The sequence below is a fragment of the Lytechinus variegatus genome, chromosome 9 (genome assembly GCF_018143015.1).
Source record: "Lytechinus variegatus isolate NC3 chromosome 9, Lvar_3.0, whole genome shotgun sequence".
Classification (NCBI taxonomy): domain Eukaryota; kingdom Metazoa; phylum Echinodermata; class Echinoidea; order Temnopleuroida; family Toxopneustidae; genus Lytechinus; species Lytechinus variegatus.
In genome coordinates this window covers 2,675,001-2,698,808 of record NC_054748.1, presented here as the reverse complement: position 1 = coordinate 2,698,808, position 23,808 = coordinate 2,675,001, and the positions used below count along the sequence as shown (strand labels likewise).

Here is a 23,808-nt window from a genome sequence, read left to right as displayed (position 1 = left end):
ACCTAGAATCAGTGTTAGATTGTCAGTCATATTCATTCATTTTTGTCAATTAGCAATATCAAATTTAAAAATTGAGCAATGGGCTGGGTCGAAGGAATATCGTTTTGCCTGCCAGTTGTGATTAGGCACGTTCAACCGTATGCCCCTTCCATAAAAATGAAAAACTTGTATAATTCCGGCGAAGTACATACAGCTTATTTTTTATATAAATATCTTGTCCTCCCCCCCCCCTTGAAATGTCATTTCAATGTAAAATTCATTCAATTACATAGGCCACGGCTTATGACTAAACCCATTACCCTAATGGAGAATTACAGCTTGAAGAGACTTGGGGGGAGGGGCGGGAGGGGGTTTGGGTGGTCCGCTTCTACCCATTCTCAAAATATAATTCCCCCACCTTAGTCTTGGATATCAGGAGAAATAATTCTAAAATGATCTCTACAGATGTGTTCGATGAAACATGTAAACAAAGAGATATATGACATGAATGTAAATAATAAAAACAAAATAACAAACATATCTTACACACTGTAAAAAATGAAGTGCTACTAAGTAATTTAGCACTTACAGTGTTTGTATAGTGACTGCACTACGAGAGATGGTTTTCTAGTTAAAATTTAAACTAGAAAATCAGCACTCGTCGTGCAGTCACTATAAGAGCTTTTACAGTGCACCATTCAGATAATTTATGTCATAATTCTATGTAGGCCTGTAATCATAAACTAACCATTTAGTCATGGTTGATATTTTCTAAAAAGCCCCCCTCCATCCCCGAAAAGGAAGATCATCTTCAGCAACAGGGGAATTTCACTTACTTTTGAATCAACCTCTTTGTCATGAAGGTCTGGAAAGCAAAAGTCATCCTGCCCTAGTCCGGTTAGAGTCAACTCACAAAATCTCGTTCGATTGCAAAGTGCATCTAACAAGTCTGTTGATAACAAGTTGATGTGCAATCTCCTTTGTCCCTGTTGAAATATACGGAATAATAAAGCTATCGTTTCAAATGTCTTTACAGTCACACTACCCAATAAAAAGGTAAGTACTCAGAATGAAAACAATATAATTCCAAAATCAATAATGCGATTCAAAAACAAAAATGTTGCAACCTGAAAACAGGATCTATTATAAAAAAAACAGGAGAGGTGCATTTATACCCGTCAAACATTTATGTGAACCAGAAGTACGTTGCCTTCCATATGTTTGGTTCAGTTCACGTCATTGAAAGATTATTTTATCTTTGTGTTAGTGTGACGGAAATAAGATTTAATCATAATGTCGACTGCAAATTGCTTTAAAATAAACTGCACAGCTCCTTTTTTCTGAAGATACCCGGCATGTGCTATACAATTGTATACTAGTAATGAATGTTTATGAGTGCAATAGACAGAATACTTCATGAGATGAAATATGAAATGATCAATTCAACGAGGTGTAGCCGAGTTGAATGGATCATTATTTCATCTTTCACCGAATGAAGAATTCTGTCCATTGCGCTCATAAACATTTATTATTTGTTTCCTATGACACCTAAATATTGAGTTTTTTCATATAAAGGTTATGAATTTCGATACAAAACATGCTCATGCAGTGCGAGTTTGGTTTGTTGATGGTTGCGTCATTATAACATTTGCAATGCTATGCTGGCGCCTGCAGCTTCAGGCACGGTTGATGACGTCATTGCAAATTGGGCTGAATGAACGATATCAAAGAGCCAATCAAATCACAAGGATCTATCGAGGTGTCACATAATCAATAATACAAACATTACACATTAACTTCTACACGAATAAAAAAAAAATCTTTCATACCATTCTGAGTCTCTCTTCCATTGACTCGGAGTCATGACATTGCCAATTTAGATGATATTAAGATCTAAATAACATTCCGAATTTAATTACTTTATTGTTCTCTGCCACACGGGTGAGGTGCATCGCATGTTTTCACATTTCCCTAATCATTTCGGGAGAATCGGCTACTTTTAATTATTGTCAATTACGTTTTACAATGTATTATTATTATTATTATTTTACTCGGCATTTCAACAGAAACAGTTTACAATCAATTTACAAGAAAATATACAATTCCAAATTGAAAAGGGATGTTTACCTCGTTATGTTTGAGCGTTATTTTCATCCTGTTCTCAGCATTTATTTCTTCTGCCAGATGATCCAGTTCGTCATCGGTAAAACAATCGATGATACTAGAATGAAACGTTGGCACTCTTTTACATTGGTAAAGCTTGAAACTAATCATAGGCCAGGTTTCCCCGTTAAGTACATGTTGGATTGAGCGAATCGTAGCCGACCCAAATGTTATTTTATCTTAATGTAAATGTGTTCTCTTTTTTTTTGTTTCATAAAGACACGTACAAGTACAGTCTAAAAAAAATTTTGCACTAATTGGTCGAAATTACATTATGTCACACGATGCTATTTCGCTTATCATCTCAGGTGTTTGATTTTTCAATTACTTCTATCAGACCCTCTTATATGTTTTCCCACTGTAATTTTTTCCCTTAACCCCATGAAACTGGTGGGCTAAGGGGAGGGGGAGGGGGGCTTAGCCCCACCAATTTCCCGGGGGTAAGCTTTAATAGTCCACTTCATTTTCACACGTTTTAGCAAAGTGGGCTAGCAAGGTAAATAGTACGGTACTATCTGGCCCTGCAAATAATCAGGGTTTGCCGGTTTATTGTAGTGGTAGCACACCAATTGTGGTGCTAAGTACTGCAATGTGAAACGAAACTGGGCTAAGTAAAAGTAGGCTAAGCAAAAACCAATCACAGAAGTCGAAATTGCACGTTAATCATTAATATTGAGGCCGTCGTCAACATCAAGCAGGTCGCTCATGACGACGGTCTCCTGCGTTCTGAAATGGAATTAAATAATATTTTTCATTTCCTTTTTTATATTCAGAAAGAGATCGTAAATGATACGTGTGTCTAAAATGTATATACATGTAATTGTAAAATCTATGTAATAATTGATTATGTTGTATTATGTTGAACATGTTGAACGCAGAAATAAATTTCAAGCAAACAAACAAACAAAATATTCATGAGCTGTGGGATTGCCGGGGTTAAGGCGTTAACCCCGGCTAAGCAGATAGCATGGGGTTAAAAAAGACAGCGTGAATCCTAAGAAAAAAAATAGTGTGTTAAGGATAGTATGGGGCTAAGAAAATGCAATGTGCAAAGCATAATATAGTACTCATAACACTCAGGGCAACTGGCGAAAGATGTGCACTCCAGGTGCAAGGTTTCGAGTTGAGCTCCCATCGTTTTGAAGAACTAATCCTTCGGGCCTGTTTCATATAAGATAAATTTTGGCAATTTTTACCACAGGTTTCTCAATATGGAATTTTCACTGGTAAAATAATATTTGCGGAGGTTTTGTTCATTTGCATAAAAACGATATGGCAAAGGTTTCATGCAACAGGCCCCTTTCCGGTTCGTGCAAGCTGAAGCGCAGTTCGCCAGGAGCTCTATTATTCAAGAAGTGACGAAATACATGCTTTTCATCGTCGCTTTTTGCAAGATAAGGCCCAGGAGATTGCTATGCATAAAATTCAGAGTACGCCTTACCTTATTGTTTTCAAATGCTGGTGTTTTCTTAGATTTCGAAGAATAGATTCAGTGCGTTTGTTGCCCATCATCAGCTTTATGAAGACTAGAGAGGTGAGTTCAGGGAAAGCATCTGAAAAAAGTCTCCCAAGTAAATCAGGTTCTCCAATCAGTGCAATCAGATTGCTATTTAAGGACCGTATACCTCTTGTGTCTTCATCTCCATGCTCAATTGACAACTCTTTCAGGCTGGCATGTGCCAACGATTGAACTATTGCCGGTGAGATAGTTTGAAGAGTTGATATACTCATTTTTTTCAGCATAGGGAATACTAATGCAATTCTTGTGCCAAAGTTGTGTAATTTTCCAATCAGCCTATGATCTGTACGTAGCTGTTGAACATTGCTGGTCGTTGTCCCGTCCTTTAGAAGGCAAGTCAAAAGAAAAAAAGAAAGAAAAGGTTTGCAAATAAAATTAATCAAATTTGTAAATTGTTAAAACTATCAACTGTACCATTTCCATTATGAATGTTAGTGATGAATCATAAGAATGCGACTATACGCATCAACAAGATATTACAAGATCGATTAAAATAGTATGTAATCTAAATTACTTTCCTAATTCATAAGTTGGGAAATTGTGTAAGTTTATTTCGCTGCTTCTTTGAAAGTAAAACATTTCCATGGTTACGTCTGCGAAAACCGGTTGTGCGAATGAAACACTTACCTTTGAAATATGGTCTAAGATGAATTTATAGAAATTATCGTGGAGATCTGTTTCCAAAAGTTTCAATGTTGTCAATGAGCTGGACGATAAAACTGCGTTGGCTATAACAAGAGATGTCGACGAGCCAAGCTTTGATTTTCTTACGTCCAGTGTTTTCTGGCAGTTAACGAAAACATAAATTATAATATCTGAATGAGTTGTGTGACGGTTGGATGGTAAGTACCACTCTTAAACAAATATAATTATTAGAAACAATAACGTTTACGATAGGAATGATCATTATTATAATAACTGTTACAGAAACGATAATGGCTATATTAAAAAACATACGAAACATTTTTTTTTATCATTATCATTTTGATTCTGTTTTGTTATTATTACTGTCCTTACTATTATCATCCCAATTGATATTTTCATAATCACCAATCATTTTCATTGGCATGATCTTTCATGATATCATATTGTTTATTTCTTATTATTAAATGTGTATAATTATTGTTATTATTATTAGTAGTAGTAGTAGTACCATTATTTTCAAATGTAAGAAAAGGTACTTGGTTTTATACTGGATGCAGTAATCAACTCTGATACCAGTATAATATGCACACTAGACTATCAAAATATGGAGTACACAATATTGTTGGGGTTTTTTTGGGTACATTTGACCAATATTATGAAGTAAATGAGAATGTGATTATATTTGACAAACCACTCCATGATGTTCGTTGATGAACAGGTATCCAGACACCGTATGCGCAGACAGCGCCTTGTTGATCGTCAATGCTCTGTCTTCAGCATCTAGCCATTGTCCTACCCTCTTTGCAGCATCTTCGTGATATGATTCGAAAGTGACGTCAACAAGGAAAGCAATATCTGTTTTCTTCTTCGATTTTTTATTTCCAGAATATAAATGATGTAATCTATCTACAATGTCTAATCCTGCTTCTTTTAGCTGAGCAGCGGTGAAATAAAGGAGAAAACGGAACTCCTGGTGATTTTTTTTCATTAATGTTTCCGTCAACCCGTTGTATTTTTGGAGATCAGATTCATAAACAGAAGCAAGATAGAGAGCTGCCACGTATTCCTGGAACAGTTTATGAGCAAAGAAAACCTTTGCTGTTACAGCCTGGGAATCACGAATGGATCTTTTATGTCTAGGTACATGTTCTTGCTCTTTGCTAAGTATCCCTATTCTGCAACTTGTTGTCATGGCGTCCTTACAAGAGCTGAAGTCATCAACTTTGAAAACCAACTTCTTTTCTAGGAGCCCCTGAAATGCGACAGAACCGATCTGCTTGAGGCATTTTTCAGCAGCTTTCAATTCATTTTTCGATTGTTCTTCATTCAGAGTGTTGCTAGACTTCAATTTTGATAGATAATGGTCTCGTAAGAAAATTATCATTTGTTCAAATAATTGTGAGAATGTTTTCAGTTTGCGTATTATTTCTCGTTTCTCAACGCCGATGTCTTTCCACAAGACGCAAAGCATGGCTACGTAGATTGGGAACGGGGCCATGTTCTCCTTGATGACGTCATTTCCTTGTATGAACTGCTGTAGATCTAATCCAGACTGTCTATCCTTTGCAAAGAATTTTCCGATGTATTTCGATACATTTTTAGTACTAAATCCCTCTACAGCAATAAAGCAATAAGAACGACTCAGTTCCTGGTTGCATTTGATCTGACCTGCCCTCCATGGTTTCGTTGTCACCAGGACTGTGCACTGCTTCAACATTTCCAAGCGTAGAATCCTAAAAATATCTGAAGTGTCATCGGTCGAGAGGTCCCCATTATACTCATCAAATCCATCAAGTATAATCAGAATCTCCGAAGGATGGGATTTCATGTAATTCGCGATCTGTTCGGGGCTTACGTTATTATTATTGTTAAGATATTTTTTCATGATATCCCCAATTGCTTCACCCTTGATAACGTTGCGCAATGGTACAACAAGTACCCAACTGAAATGATTATACGCTTCTGATCCATTGGTCCAGTCCCAAGCAATCTTTGAACATAGTGTTGTTTTACCAACCCCACCTTCACCTTCAACTAGGAGACGTTTAGGAGGTACTCCATTAATCTTTGTAGTTAGAAGATCCTTGTATTTAAGTGATCCTTTCTTCTTCGTTATCCCCGTTACATTTCTGAGAAGGGCTAGGTTAGTGTAAATTTCTTCGAATTCAAACATTAGATCGAAAGCAAGAGGATCGGGCTTTATTTTACACATCCGTTCTCTATAGAATGACTTCAGATCTTCAGCGCACCGAGAAATCTGCTCCTCAGTCATGTCCTGTTCGCCGGTCCCCTGATTCGACACTGAACAGACATTATGGAAAAAAAAAATCCAAATATTTATTTAATGGTCATAAGGGCATCTCACAATAATGTTCATGCATTCAACCGGTTTGCATTAAGGAAGAATTATTAAATGATATTTCCGCCTTTAAATATGAAACCCAGGTCTACATAGTAAATACGTCAGAAACATTCTCAATGATTCATTTAGAACTCATAGTGCAGACTGTTACCTTTACAAAAAAAAATGGGTAAGCAATTATTAAAGGAGGTTTGAACTGTGTGTGGTCTCTCATTGACCATGTTGACTGTGCCTTATTAATACAAAGTCTTAAAATAAACGTTATCAGATATCTATTAATTGTTTTTTGCTACCTGGTAACATATTTATTACGTTATAAATGTATTGAGTAGTTCATTACCATGTTATCACTCAAGTGGGTCTACAATTCTAGACTACATTACACGTATGTGTTTAGGAAACTCGACGGAAACTAAACATTATGAGTGGTTGAGGTCTCGAGATGGTGGCTTAAGTTGATAGGTGCATATTCTTTTTGAATATTTCATTCACATTGAGATTTTTCTTTTGCTTATTTATTTTGTTGCGTTATTGTAACGTTAATCAATGCGCTCGAATTTTATTTTGCATTTTTTTTTAATCGCGAGAATGTCTGTCTTGCCATATTAATATGTACTGAAAAATAGTACACTTTCTTTTTCAAACTTAAAGGTAATATGAAAAAGCATAACTTCATGTGAGTGATGAAATATAACCTACAAAGCCAAATGAAAAAAGGTATTGTTCTTTTGCAAAGCATATACTGTTAACATTAGAGAGAAAATAAATTATTGTTATTGTATAGACAATAGGTCGGCCGTCAGATGGTAAAACGGTCTATCTCGAAAATCGCTGTTTTGTGAAAAAATGACTTTAAAGTTTAAAGGATTGAGCTTTTTGTGAGATGGTTGTGATGCATTTTTAGCAAATGGACAAGGAGATGCATAATAAACACCAATAACTTAATAATTCTGTGCTTATTTGGAGTTTTAATTCTGAAATAAATGAGATTTCTGCGTAGATACATGTAGACTGCACATGCATACACTCATACTACACATCATAAGATGGTAAAATGGTTTATCTTCTAGATAGACCATGAATCCTAATGCCATACTATGGCAAAATGGTCTATCTTCTATTTAGACCATTTTACCGTCTTATCTTATGGTTTGAATACAAAGTGGGCGAAGGCATGTTACAGCCGATAATGTCGCACCAACGCATAATGTCGCAGCAACGCATAATGTCGCAGTCAACGCATAATGTCGTAGTTTTTCTAACGCATAATGTCATATGTCGCAATGCATAATGTCACTGCGGTATTTTTTTTAGGACTTGAGCTACAGATAAGATATAAAACATGCTTTTACTTAGTATTTTGAGACACGAAAAAGAGAATGAAATTATTTTGAAATCAGGATTACTCTTTGTATGGATATTTGTCGCTTTATTGCCATTTCGTCTACTGCCTTATCCCTACTATCGCATGGTCTGATATCATTTCGTCTACCATTACTTAGTCAACTATCAACATAGTCCAATAATCATTTCGTCCAATTACCATCTCGTCTAATAGCCAGTTGGTCTAATAGCCGTTGTGTTTATTATCATTTAGTCTAATTGTTTTTTTTTCAGTTGGTCCAATATCCATTTTGTCCAATATCATTACGTCTATTACCTTTTGGTCTAATAGCCAATTGGTCTAATAACCACTTGGTGTACTCTCATTTTCGTCCATGTTCCATTTGGTCTAACTTCAGTTGGTTCGCTATCACTTTGTCTAAATTCATTTCGGCTAATACTCATTTGGTATCGTTGCCACGGGTCCAATCACCAATAGGTCCAATCATTGGCTCTAGGACAATTACCCCACGGACAATCACCCTTCCGGACAACTAATCCCTGACAATTTTACCCACCCGAGGACAATTACCCCCTGAGGACAATTACCCCCGAGGACAATTACCCCCTGAGGACAATTACACCCCGGACAATTACCCCCCTAGACAATTACTCCGGGACAACTACCCCATGTAAAACTACCCCAAGGACGATTACCCCCTGATAACAATTACCCCCCGGGCAACTACCCCCTAGGGCAATTTCCCTCCGGACAATTACCCCCTGGACAATTACCCCCGGACAATTACCCCCTGAACAACTACCCCCGATGACAATTACCCCCGGACAATTACCCCTTAGGAAAATTACCCTCCCCCCGAGGACAATTACCCCCGGATAATTACCCCAGAGGACAACTACCAACGGGAACAATTACCCTGCCCCGGGGACAATAACCCCCTAGACAAAGGGAGTGCACAGAGTTAGGGCCTAAATAGTAAAATTACAAGGCGTTCTTGTGTATATTATCTTTGCATATTTTTTTTTTGCTTACTGTATTAAAACTAAAGCCACATCTTAATCTGGAATGTGCACCAATTGTTTCATAATTCTTAGCTTCTTGTTAGATGAATTGTTTTAAAATAACAGGTTTATATGTTCTTCTTGTCAATAGTAGTGTTGATGGTTTGCGTTACCGACTTTCAATATTTCTACCTGTGAAGGTGTCTTTTTAATGTTTTATCTATTTTCCTGATTTTTCCTGAAATTAAAACCCAAAAGAATCAAGAAAAAATCAGATCAGTTGGAATCAGAGAAATTAGGCATTTGTGATTATTATGTCTAATCGTGTCTTTTCATGAATGTTCAATTGTTCTATGAAAACTTAGTATGTGGGCCAGTTTACACATTTTCTGATGTACATGTGCGTAGCTAAGCTATATAGCGCAAGCCCCCACCCCCATTTTTCATGATGCAGAAGGCATTGCTAAACAAAAAAAGAAAAGAGGCGGAAAAGGAAGAAAAAATGAAAAAGAAGAAAATGAGAGAGAGGGAGCGAGAGAGAAAAAGGGAGAAAGAGCGATTAAGAGAGAAAGTTATTAACATAAGATAAAGTAGAAAATATATTGAAAACCTGTGCCACCGACCCAGACCATTATAATGGTTCACGCCCGGGGGGGGGGGCACTCAGTATATAATAATGTGCAGCGGAGGGGACCCCCATTTTTACTCTCAAATTTCCGTTCCAAGGCATAGCATCTTTGTCTTATTGAGAAAAAGAACAAATAAAGCCGCTCCAAGGCAAAACATTTTCTTCTTATCGAGAAAAAAAGAAGAAAGAAATCCGCTCCATGCTTGTCATATTTTTCGTTACGCGGTTCCGGTCACATTGATCTGCTACAGTGATCTGCAGTTTTGGTGAAATGCGGCCGCAGAGCGCTGTCCGACCATCACCTCTGTGCGAGCGCACCCGGCGGACGTGCCGCCGGGCGAGCTACATCATGCACGCATGTCCGTTCCACAGGGATGCATCAGCACTGACAGGCTCGCGATCCGTTTCAAGGACCCCGTTTTTGTCTCGCCCGCGGCACACCCCTACCACTTTTTTTGGTCGAGTGCCCCCTTTCCCCCTGGGGTTACGCTTGATTCGATGCCAGAGAGAAGGGGGGGGGGGTTCCGGGGGTAATTGTTTGGCGGTAACTGTCTGGGAATCATTGTCCTCGGGGGCATTTGCTGGGGGGGGGGGTAATTGTCTGTGAAATAATTGTCCAGGGGATGATTGTCCGGGGGTAATTGTCCGGGGGGTAATTGTCCTCGGAGGCTAAATGTTAAGAGGTGGTTGTCCGGAAGGTGATTTTCTGGGGGTAATTGTCCTAGATCCGGTGATAGGACCTAATGGTGATTGGACCCATGGCAACGATACCAAATGATTGTTAGCCGAAATGGGTTTAGACAAAGTGATAGCGAACCAACTGAAGTTAGACCAAATGGAACATGGACGAAAATGAGAGTACACCAAGTGGTTATTAGACCAAAAGGTAATAGACGTAATGATATTGGACAAAATGGATATTGGACCAACTGAAAAAATACAATTAGACTAAATGATAATAAACACAACGGCTATTAGACCAACTGGCTATTAGACGAGATGGTAATTAGACGAAATGGTTATTGGACTATGTTGATAGTTGACTAACTAATGGTAGACGAAATGATATCAGACCATGCGATAGTAGGGATAAGGCAGTAGACGAAATGGCAATAAAGCGACAAATATCCATACAAAGAGTAATCCTGATTTCAAAATAATTTCATTCTCTTTTTCGTGTCTCAAAATACTAAGTAAAAGCATGTTATATATCTTATCTGTAGCTCAAGTCCTGAAGAAAATACCGCTGTGACATTTTGCGTTGTGACATGTGACATTATGCGTTAACGATTTGCTGCGACATTATGCGTTGCGACATGTGACATTATGCGTTAAAAAAACTACGACATTATGCGTTGCTGCGACATTATGCGTTGGTGCGACATTATCGGTTGTAACAAGGGTGACAGCCCGCTAGACCGAAGGTCCGCGAGACCGAGGGTCCGCTAGACCGAGGGTCCGCGAGACCGAGGGTCCGCTAGACCGAAGGTCCGCGAGACCGAGGGTCCGCGAGACCGAGGGTCCGCGAGACCGAAGGCCCGCGAGGCCGAAGGTCCGCGAGACCGACTTTTTTCCCTTCATCGGTTGCCGCGGTCGAGTGGTTTAAGGCGCCTCGTTGCAGCGGCGTAACAGGTACTTGTTATCAGAGGGGAAGGGGGGGGCAGAGCCAAATATCCGAGCAATTCCGTCTAGAATTAATTGCTAGGATTTCAGTTTAGGTGGCAGAAGTGAGCACGGGAAGCGCGTTCCGGGGGGGGGGGGGGGGTGCAGGGAGGGGAGTGTACCTACCCCCCGCGAGATAAGAGGAAGGTCCGACGTTTCTTTAAATTGTTCCTTAGCTGCTCTCGCTCATCTTAATCCATCCTCTGCCTGTTAACGGAGGGGGGGGACAAATTTCGAATTGCGGAACCCCCGACGTTTCTTTGAATCGTTCACTAGTCTGCATCCGCTCTTATTACGTTTTCTGCCTGAAATGGGGAGGGGCACAACAAAAAACTTCCCGTTAACTAAGTCTAAAATTAGTGGCAAAGCTAGGATTTAGTTAAGGGGGCGGTAGTCAGCACGCGAAGCGTGTGTGAAACACTTATGAGCGCGCAAAACGCGTTCCCGGGGGGTGCAAGGAGGGAGAAGCTGCGACGGTCCCTTGAACTGTTCCTTGTCTGCTCTCGCTCGTCTTACGTTCTCCTATACATTTGTATTTTCTCGCTCACGTTTCCCCCTTTTTTTTTTGGGGGGGGGGTTGGCGTTTTTTTTTTGTGGCTACGAGGGTGTAATAAATTGTTCATTTATTTATTCATTCATTCACTCAACTATTCTTTAACAGATTCCCTTTTTAACATCATTGTTTTATATAGATAACATTTCAGCTTCTGCCGGAGTATCATTAGACTGGGAATAGTTTGTAAAAATGCTTTTCATAATAATTTTTAACATTTTAATGCGTAACACATCTCACCCAGGAAATTTGGCAATTGGCCACTGAAAGTGCACGGTAAACTCAAACTAAGATATTTATAAACAGTTTTCTTTTCTCTCAATTTTAAGTTGGGAGTAGAATTATCGAAATCTCTATAGTCAAGGGCTGATTTTAATTGTATGTGGCAATTAAAATGTATCGATTTCTCTCTTTGTAAATCTGTATTAGGCCAAATTGGGGGAGGGGCTGGAGTGCACTATTAACAAGGGGCAGATGAAGCTTACATGATATGCGAGCAAAGCATCGACAACTGCAACAATTATATTTTGTTAAAACCCTGAACTAGGCCCTTTAAAAGGCTATAAAAATATTATGAGATGCTGAAGCGAAATATATTAATGAGGGGAGCAAAGCGAACGAGCTTCAGAAAAATGTGGCATTTAAACCGTCAGAAGACTCTTTTTATTATCTGATGCATTTACACTACGAATGGGAAGGGGGCGCTTATGCCTCAATATTAAGAGTTTCTCCATTGTCTACATAATCTTTTTTTCTCCTTTGCTTCTACGCTCACCTCCAAGTGCCACCCCATGTTATATTTGAATTTCTTTCAAAATAATGTTGAACCTTGGCGAATGCTGTATAAGGCCACACCGGGGAACAACATTCAAAGAAGCAAAAAAAAATTCTACTTAAAAAAATCTTCTATATAAAAAAAAGGCTGGCCAGTACATCAGAATACTCAACCCTTGGCGTAAATCCCGGGGGATGGGGGATATAACCCCGCCCCCACACACTCACTTTTTGGAGTGGGCGGTTGGCGTGTACAAATAACCCCACACACACACTTTTTAGGGAATAAAATATATTTTAAGTAATTAGTAAAAAAAAACGTACTTCAAAATTTCTATTTGAAAATGCGATTGAAAACCAAAACAGTGGTTATTTTGGGGTCGCTCGCTTCGCCCCCTCGTAATATTTTAAAATTTATATTATGAAATGTGATTAAAAGCGAGAAAATTGGTTCTTTATGGCTCGTCCGCTTCGACTGCTCGCTAAATAGATATTCAAATGTGTGTATAGAGGGGGCAGGGGCGGATCCAGCCTTCGCCATTAGGGGTCCCTGAATTTTTTTCATCCATATTTTCCCCGATCGGCCGCTCAAAGATGATTTTTTGTTTCTTTGAAGGGGGTAGTCCGATGAGTCACTTCTTATCTTTATTCTTTAAATCAACGTAAATATATAATATCATAATCCTTATTCAATAATGCGAGCGCGAAGCGCAAGCAAATTTCTTTTTTAATTGTATGTATTTTTTCCTAAAATTTGAACATTCTGAAAAAAAGATGTGCCTGCAATAATTACTACGAACGCGAAGCGCGAGCAGAAATTGTTTATACACGTTTTGAAATGATCGGAAATGTAGGCCTACCTGTTAAAGACTGCTTGCAGTTAGCCATAAAGTTGTTACATATTTCAACAATCAAATAAGGCGAGCGCGAATTACGAGCAGAAAAAATTTTGACATTTCTACATAAAGAATGGAAAATTGTTTTTTGTAATCATGAAAGGATACCTACATAACTAAACAATTGATACGAGCGCGAAGCGTGAGCGGAAAAATTCTAGTTTTAGACCTAGAACGGAACACTATTCATGTTTTGTAAATAATGAAAGGATGAGTAAGAGGGGATATTCTTATATTAATAATTCGAGCACCAAGGGCGAGCAGAAAGTTTTTGATATTGTGATCTGAAACTTGATAACTGAATGAACATGCGCGCGCGTGTTTCAGATTTAGACATAGGCCCGTATTCTGAACTCAGGTTTAACTTAGACCATGGTCTAACTCTGTGCTAAAATTATGGGAAGCCGAAAGTGTCAAAAATTTTATTAAGATGTATGTTTTTATATATACTGTGCTCTTTCCTGATTCATCGATGGTGAAGACAGTCATCTATTAATAATTCCTAAATAATTATGAATGATTTGAGGCCAAATGAGCCGAACTATGATATATATACTTTTAGTGATTTATGTAACAATTGGCTACCCATACTTAAACCACAACTTTAAACCTGAGTTTAAATTAAACCCGACTTCAGAATACGGGCCATAGAATCTAGGCATTCTAAATACAACTTTTAATATGAAATAAAGGTGAGCGCGAAGCGCGAGCTTAAAATATTTGATATTCCGATCTGATTTATATTTCAAACACTTTGTAGGAAAACTGTAAGGTGGATATAAATCGCACTTGTTTAAACGCCTTTGAATCATTGAAGCATGTTAATTGCTCATGAATATAACGAAAAAAATGATAAAAGATCAGTTTCAGTTACCAAAATGACACAATACTTGCCTTTGATATTTGAAAATCGTATGTTTTGTTTTCAATAAATGTTTATTGAATCATGAAACGATGAATACTGTTGAAGATACTCTTCCCAAAAATAATTGTCATCTTATTCGATTATTTTTATTGATAACAATATGTAAACAAATCAAATTATAGTAAATTAGGACTTGTGTTTATTCAACAGTGAAATTCAGCCCAAAAAGTTGTATCGTCTTGTAGAAAGTACTTTTTACAAGCCTTCTGACTATTTTTCATGATGAGAATGTGGAATCAGTTCCTTTAAAATGGAATCAAAGTCATGATATTTGGCTTGTGACTTTTGAAAAGTGACATTTTTGCCTTGCGATGGTGCTCACTGAAGCAAATACGTCCATAACATTTACTCAGAGGGTAGCTTATAAAATTACCTACACGCTCATGTAAAAAATATATCAAAAACTCGCATTGGTTCGGAAATTATTGATGTTTGTTCAAGGGGGGACTTACTTTTTTGTTGTGTATAGATACCCTTTTTTCATTATTTTTGTGTTTTAGACACCTTTATCACGTTACGTACGTAACGTGCCCTGTCTTGAAAAAGACATCCTTTTTACGTGTTTGTTTGGTCGCGCATGGTATCCACTCGTCAATGTAAGTGCCCCCCCCCCCCCCCCCGGTTGGTCATAAGGGCATCTCACAATAATGTCCATGCATTCAACCAGTTTGCATTAATGAATAATTGTCAAATGATATTTTCCGCCTTTAAATATGAAACCCAGGTCTACATATTAAATGTGTCAGAAATATTCTTAATGATTCATTTAGAACTCACAGTGCAGAATCTTATCTTTATACAAGAAAATGGGTACATAAAGATTACATGATGTTTGAACTGTGCGTGGTCTCTCATTGACTGTGTCTTATTAATACATAGTCTTAAAATATACGTTATCATATATCTATTAATTGTTTTGCTACGTGGTACATAATTATTACGCTATAAATGCAATGAGTAGTTCATTACCATGTTATCATTCAAGTGGGTCTACTTTTCTAGACTACATTACAAATATGTGTTTACTTAAGAAATTCGACGGAAACAAAACATTATGAGTAGTCGAGGACTCGACATGGCGGTTAAAGTTGATAGGTGCATATTCTTTTTTAATATTTAATTCACATTTTTCGCTTGCTTATGTATTTTGTTGCGTTATTGTAATGTTTATCAATGCGTTCGAATTTTATTTTGTATTTTTTTCAATCGCTAGAATGTCTGTTTTGCCATATGTACTGAAAAACTTAAAGGTAATATGAAAAAGCATAACTTCATGTGAATGACTGAAATATAATTCACAAAGCCAATGCTAAAGGTATTGTTCTTTTGCAAAGCATATAATGTTAACATTAGAGAGAAAATGAGTTATTACTATTGTATAGACAATAGGTCGGCCGTCAGATGGTAAAACGGTCTATCTCGAAAATCGCTGCTCTGTGAAAAAGTGCATTGCGCCCATCCCGCTCCCCCACTCACCAAGGCCCATCGTGACGATATTGTTTTATACTGAGCTGTGATTTACATGGAATGGCGTAGGCTTGATTTTCATTTTGTTAATAATTGGGAGGTTTGGAAAAGTGTAGACAAACGAGTATTAAACGAAAAGTGAAATGTAAACCAACTTTTAATGATAAAAAACTTAGTGAAAAAATGTTGAAGATGTCTGATATAAACCTTTCTTCAGATTCAGTTATGTCCTCAGATCCAGCTGGCACAAAAAGGGTAAAGGTTGTGCTTAGTGTTGAAATTTCAGTTTGGGTGGCAAAATTGTTAGAAAATGCTTGAATGTATTTGTTTTATTTCAATTAACTTACAAGGGCAAGGAAAATGTATGAGAAATGTTTCGCAGGGTAAGATTGATTTCGCCCTCTCTCCTTGTCACAGCGTGAAAACGAGTATTTCTGCGCAAACAGATTTCTGCGAGCTTTACAAAAATGGAAAGTGCTCACTCAAGTGTAACATTCTGTCGACACTTTTACTTCAATTGGATAGATGAGACCCAAACCCAAGAATATAAGTGAAAAAATTACCAACATGTTCTATATTTTTTAATTCCAATGTCTTTTTCAAAGTGTAAACTTTTTTTTTTGATACGCACTGTACATCATAAGATGGTAAAATGGTAAAATCTTCTAAATAGACCAGGAACCCTAGTCGACTTGTAGAAATTTATATGTCGACATGGCGAGATACGTTATCTTGCCAAGTCGAGTAATTAAACATTTCATGTCGACATGGCCAAATATGAAGTGTCCAAGCATGGGTGTCGATCACGGGGGGGGGGGGGGGGATGGGGGATGTATCCCCCAATATTTCAAGTGGAGGATGGCCTGTATTATCATCGCCCAATAATTTAGGTAGACAAATATAATAATGATGATGAAAAAATTAAAAGTTTGATCACGATGATTATAGTATGTCATCAATCAGTTTATTTCCCTCCCAATTTGTGTATATTGTTATGAAATAAAAACATTCTTTTCAAGGACTTCTAAACAGATTGGTGGAGGTTCAAGATGAAAAAAATGAAATGTTTATGTATATGATATTGACACATGGCATAAAAGGACCCCGACGAATAACAACTTTTGTTGATAGGGTGTTCCATCCCACCAGTGGTGAATAAATCAATTTTAAAAAATCATTAATTCAAAGGGTGGAAAATAAACGGGACTAAAAGGGTTGCGAGTTAAACGGGGAAACCCACATGGACGTAAATCCCAGAGGGGTAGATCTTGAAAAAGTAAAAATAACTTTTCTCAGATTTACCCCTCCCCACATGTAAAAGGAGCTTTCCTGCTGTTCGACGAGTGAAGTCATGGCTTCGGAGCTCCATGACTCAAACACGCCTCAACTGCGTTGCAATGTGCCACACCCACTGTGCAATTTCATCCTTTTGTTATTTATTCCAAGAAAAAAAACCTTTGCGTTTCCATAGAGTATAGACTAATCACTTCATTCATTTGACTGGTTATACACACTTTACCGATGTATGTCATGGTAGTATTGTTATGAAGTTCGGCATTCAGTAAACCTTTGAACAAGAAATATACCAAAAATGAAGATGTGCACAAAACGAAAGTCACCCCTTCTTGCATATCAAAATACCTTAAATTGAACGATAAGTTTTGGTCAATAATACTTTGCAGGAGAGCATTGATTTCTTTATTACCTATCTATGGGGAAATGAGATGCCTATAGTCATGAAAGAGTGAGCCCATATCAAATGTAAAAATTTCACTTTTAAAAAGTCTTAATGGTCGTTTGGTGATCAGTAGCTCATATGCATGGTGCTTTTGTAGTATGCGGTTGGATGTAATTGATATTGAACATTTTATCATGTGACCCTATCAGATACCTCTCATGAAAATATTGAGGTTCAGTGAGCTCAATATAATATGATCATACTTTTACAATTTTTGATAGGTGAAATCAATTACTGGTTTCACAAAGAATAATCATTTATTTCGATCTAAAGCGTATCTTCGGATATGAACATCGGATTTTCTCTTTCCATGTTATTCTTGTTATTGTTAAGGACTTGAATAACTAAACTCGATAGATTTTTTCTTATTTTGGCAAAAAGAAATCTCTTTTGAGTTTGAAAAGAGATGAAAATTTTGCATTGTATATGATCAAACTCATGCGGTACGTAAATTTCATTTTAACACATGTATCAGCTGATATTACAAACTGATGGTTCAAGAAAATGGAGAAATATCATAACATGAAGTTGAGTTTTGATTGTTTATATGTTTGTTTTTGTTTCATGCACTTATAAAGCATTTAAAACATATTAAAATCCAAAATCGTCAAAGGAATGACGGTAAGCCCGGTGGCGCTCTAGAAGGCACACGGTTTGTAATTTGTGTTAGTCTTAATTTGTCCGAATCTGCATTTTATCATCATGCATTAAGAAGAAAAAAGATATTGCCAGTCGGGTTAGATCTAAAAAAAATACAAGTACAGTACGCTGCAACAATGAAGGAATTTCCAAGAACAACATGCACATCAACCACTCCCAAATGTCCCAACTTGTGATTTTAGTGGGGGCAATGTTGAAAGATCCCCATCCACAAGAACATTTGTGTCAATCATCCCCCCAATCAGGAATACCGATCGACACTCATGAGTCCAAGGCCTGGCGAGTGTCCAAATAATTTAATGCGCGTGTCCGTGTACCTTCATTACGTAGCTGCAGCGTTGCTGCTCGACGTCCACGCTCGCGTCGGAGAGAATTTAGATCAACCGCGCTGTGACGTGGCGGTAAACTGGTCTAACTCGAAGATAAACTATTTTACCATCTGACAGCTATGATTAAAAAGCCTCACTTAAGAAGGTTGAAAGGTTAATGAAGAAAAATAGCTCGTTTTATCTCCAAACGATATTACCGACAACGGCGTAACTGAGATAAACTGGTCAAACTCGAAGATAAACCATTTTACCATCTCACAGCTATGATCAAAAAGCCTAAAAGAAGGTTAAAAGGGTAATGTAAAAGATAGCTCGTTTTATCTCTAACCGATATTACTGACACTGAAGAACACAGACATGATACATTTTTGTCGAAAAAATAAATCGTACTCACCATTCTCTTCAGTTTCAGATTTAAGATATTCTCCTGAAAGAAATGGCAATTTTTTGAAATGGTTTTTAACACGATTGTTTTATTTATCCACATATTTACATACTCCATCCAATGTACAACATTAATGTGACAAAGTCAGTGTCGATCAAACCAAAAATGTTAATAAAATACATACATTTGGCTTGCTATAAAAGGCCGTGTATAAGTTCAGGTTATTTTTTATGAGCAGTTGCAAGGGCTAAAATGAAAAGAACGGCTATTTAGTGGAGTGTAAGCTTGCAATTTACCAAAATGTCGTAAAATGAAGGACAGCGGATAAAGCATGTTAATCTTATCCCAACATTTACAAGGCCATTGCATTGAGCATGGCTTTAGCTTGTTTAGGAAGACAGTATTGGAATACCCGACCATATACGCATATACAGTAAACCACTGTCGTCGGTATGCCTTATTGTATTTTCGAAAGAAACAATGGAAAAATTGTTAAATCTGGTAAAAATTTACTTGAAAGTTAAGTGCAACTTGGGTCAGTGTATTACATACGTTGAAAAATATAGGATTACTAAGTAGTGATATATAAAAGTAAGAAAATTTTAAAAGAAGTTACAAGATCATTCAATGAAGAAAAATCCTATAATGACCCAAATCCAACATGACTCTAATCGGATTTTTTTTTATTCTTTTGGACTCATCTGTGTTGTGCATGTAGCATTCTTTAATTGAGTTAAATCAAGATATATGATAGTTATAAATACTTTAGACAGGGTCAAACACGTTGGAAGTTCTAACTGATAAATAGCGAACGATGAAGACAGTTTTAGTCTGATAAAATAGCTAAAATACAACAATGTAGTCACCTTCCAGTAGCCTTTTCTGAAGCGAACCCATGTTGGTATCTTTCAAAATTCCTCCGAGTACTGCCCTGCAGTCTGTGCCATCTCTCTGCCTGATTTTCCATCGGCAGAACAGTTCGATCAAAGCTCCTGGGATGTCTAGGAGACATTTTGTCAGAACATTCTGGCCCTCTGTGTAGCTGAAGCCAAGACCGATGCACAACTCGTCGTATACGTTACCAGGAACCTCTTTCGCAAGTAATACAAGTTCCTTTTCTTGAAGAGTACTATCAATCGAGCAGCATTGGGGAGGGGCAATGGGCTCATGTTAAGATTTAAAGATCATTGATTAAAATGTATATATTTCAGCAACATAGATGAATTTTTAACCTCTGAGTGAGGGAATGGGATGCTAGGGGAAAACGACAAATGACATACAATAAAACAACATATAGCGGTCGAGTAAAACTTGTAAAAGGGACACATTGCAATAGTTTTTTGAAGGTGCCATTATTTAATATTTCTTTTTTCTAGTTCATTACACTGTGAAAAAAAAGAGTAAATTTACGTTGGTCATTTTTTTGTTGGGTAATATATACGTTGGTTATTGTTTTGTTGGGCATTATGTGCCCAATACTTAGGCAAATTTTTACTCTGCCGCTGCCAAAATACAGATGTCCAATTGTTGGGCTAGTAATTGCCCTGCTGAGTGGTAAATGTTGCGAAACTTTACGATCACGAGTTGCGCTTGCAGCATGCTACACACGGTCGATAAGATATGGAGGAGCTTCTAGATGACTGGGGGCTCGGGAGCCTCGCTGAATCTTTCATAGATGAGTTGCTTAAACGTTTTTTTTATTTTTTTATTTTGGACTTTACGTTAAGCATAATTTGTAAGGAATTTGTCAGAATAGGCCTACATACATGACATATATCTGACGCTGTTTTGTTTTTGCTTCACTCACTTGAGATATGCACTTGCACTTGTATGCAGCGTTATTGTGCATGCAAAGCACTTTCGGATAAGGTCTCCGGATCGACACGGACCAGGTACACGAAGTGAGTGTAGGCCTTGCCCAGATGTTGGGTTAATAACTTTATTAAAAAGTTGGGCAAATTAATGTCCCCAAAATGTAGTTCAAAATATTACCCAACAGTTGGGCACATTAATGCCCCAACAACGTTGGGTAAAATATTGCCCAGTAGTTGGTAGGGTTGACTATCGGCCCAACGTTGGGCAAAATATTGGGTAAAATATTGCCCAATTTTTTCACAGTGTATTTAATGAAGTCAAACCGGTATGTAATTGGCATATCATGATCCAACAAGTGGTGTCGATGTGATGCAAGAAGTACAGATTCATATCATTCTATCTTTTGAGGATATGCTTATGTAAATACTTTGATAAAATTACCACATACACATTTGTCTTAAGTAAATTATTTTTTTAATCTATAATCCCAACTGTATTTACCATTCACGAGGGCCTGGGTTGAGCTCCACATCCCCAGCAGTAACAAGCATTAACTCTTGTAGATTAGGCTGCTGAGGTAACTGTTCATTAACCGCTTCGTTCGTGCCAGAGCCGTTGTTTGAGGCAGAGGCTGTGGAGTTGTGACACTCTCTAAAACTTCGCTCCCGTCGGGAAAAGGGAAGGAAAGTGGAAAGAAAAAGTGAAAGTAAAAAGAGAAAGACGACAAGGAAGGGAAGAGAAACAGAAACGGGAATACCAAATCCGGGAGAAAGGGACAACAATAACGAAGAAAATAATAGGAAAATAACAGGAAAGCAAAAATAAAAGGAAGGAGACAGAAAGGAAGACAGAAAGGGGCGGGATAGGCAAACTTCCGAGGTTGGATGTGTCGGTGTACTTAATGAAGCGGAGACTGTCTGAGATGTTACCTGTTGAGAAAAAAAGCATGTCATGTTACCGGCGGGCGCAGAGCTGTCGAAGAACGCCATATGGCTATTAAAGCTGTCATGTCATGCAGGGAAAGGGGAGGGGATAGGACAGGCAGAAAATGAAGAGTAAGAAAACAGGAAGAAGAAATGTTAATGGGATAAGAGCCGGAGGGGAATAGTAAAACAGATAATGATCTCTGAGGTTATAATGTTTTTTTTCGCTTCCATTGCCTATTTAGTGCTAAGAAGATGTATGTATTCCATTGTTCTAAAAGTGACATCTCAGACATTTCATGCTCTTTTAGTTTACCTTCCCCATGGAAATGATTTTGTTAAGAAATGATCACAAATGTTACCAACCGTTTGACCAGATGGTTCATGATGTAACGTATCACTCCCTACACAACACGGCTGTGGTGAATCTTGACCCGCTTTAGTGCTTGGTTCGGCATCGCCTTGTTGATTTACCAACGAAGAATCACATGAATCCACTTCATCTTGTCTGGGCTTGTGATCTTGCGACCCTCCTTCAGAATCATCCTTCTTCGCTTTGAGTCGTTCCCAAAGAACTCTTAGCCTCTGAATACGTTCTTTAAGCAATTCTTCTCTCATCTCTCTGACCACCCATTCTTTTATCCTATGGATAAAAGTTCCGATTCGGATCCTCCACTCACTTAAAGCCACGGGCATGTTGACGGAATCAGGCGACACTTTCAGGATAACAAGCTTTGATCTGGAAAGATAATGATACATTGCTTAAAAGACAAGTTCACTCCAACAAAAAGTCGAATAAAAAGAGACAAATCCAACATGCACAACACTGAAAATTTCATCAAAATCGGATGTAAGATAAGAAAGTTACGACATTTTTAAGTTTTACTTATTTAAAAAAAAATATTTGTATTCACATCCTAGTCAGTGTGCAAATGAGGGAACTGATTGCATCACTCACTCACTATTTCTTTTGTATTTCATTATATGAATTATGGAATATTGGGTTTTTGGTGAAATAAGTTTTATTTCGCCCTGAACATGTGGATCTATAACATTGTATAAAATTTTATGCTTCATTCAAATTGGCCTTTATTGTCAAATCTGGAAATATCTTATAATTGAGCGTTGTGGCCCAGTGGATTAGTCTTCGGACTTTGAAACAGAGGGTCGTGGGTTCGAATCCCAGCCATGGCGTAGTTTCCTTCAGCAAGAAACTGATCCACGATGTGCTGCACTCGACCCAGGTGAGTTAAATGGGTACCCGGTGTGCGCTATGAACGCCTAGCTTAGCCAATGTTAGCCGGGTAATATAGGAGCGCCTTGAGCACCTAACAAGGTGGAAATGTGCGCAATATAAATATCCTATATTATTATTATTATTCAAACAATAAAAAAAGAATAATGAATGAGGTGACATCAGCGATTCTCTCATTTGCATGTGATTTAATATTGTGCATATAACTATTTTGTCAAAAATAGCGAAACTTTGAAATGTCATAGCTTTATTATTTTACATCCGATTTTGATGGAATTTTTCATCATTATACTCTTGTCTGATTTTTCTCTATTGATTCAAATCAACATTTTTTTTCCTGAGCTAGACTTGAACATTAAATATTTTCGCCTGAAAGTAGTGCATTAGTATTGTTATCATTTACGGTAATATGTGTGGTAGAAGTTTAAGTTGAAGGTTAATAAAAAGAGCTTGTTTGCAAACGGGGTTAGATCTACTTTATACCATTCCGAGAAAACCATGTTTGTTTTATTCTCCCATATTGCAATATTCTTGTGCTAAAGAAGATTTTCATGATGTACTACCATATGCGAACATAAAATTGGATATCTAGGACATTTGCATGTCTTTGCATTTTTCGAAAATATTACATTTGTGGATATAGCCCCTTTTGCAACAACTGAAATGAATCCAACCCCTTAAAAAAAGGGTGATATTTCTTGCCATTTTTCACTTTTTAATTGAAATTTCAACTTTTCTTTGGTATCAACTTATATAACTACTAAAACTTTATACATTACACACA

General features: G+C 37.5%; 1 protein-coding gene across 1 annotated transcript in view; it reads right to left on the bottom strand.

The window, feature by feature from the left end:
- Positions 1–734: 734 nt before the first annotated feature.
- Positions 735–23,808, bottom strand: part of LOC121421198 — a 25,989-nt gene continuing 2,915 nt past the window's right edge. The window contains exons 2-10 of the mRNA XM_041615860.1: positions 22,136–22,508; positions 21,348–21,775; positions 19,898–20,160; positions 19,041–19,073; positions 4,998–6,607; positions 4,289–4,444; positions 3,584–3,984; positions 2,107–2,200; positions 735–965 (exon numbers count right to left, since the gene is read on the bottom strand). Of these exons, the coding sequence (XP_041471794.1) occupies positions 735–965; positions 2,107–2,200; positions 3,584–3,984; positions 4,289–4,444; positions 4,998–6,607; positions 19,041–19,073; positions 19,898–20,160; positions 21,348–21,775; positions 22,136–22,465 (3,546 nt within the window). The 5' untranslated portion in view covers positions 22,466–22,508. The remainder of the gene's footprint in view (positions 966–2,106; positions 2,201–3,583; positions 3,985–4,288; positions 4,445–4,997; positions 6,608–19,040; positions 19,074–19,897; positions 20,161–21,347; positions 21,776–22,135; positions 22,509–23,808) is intronic.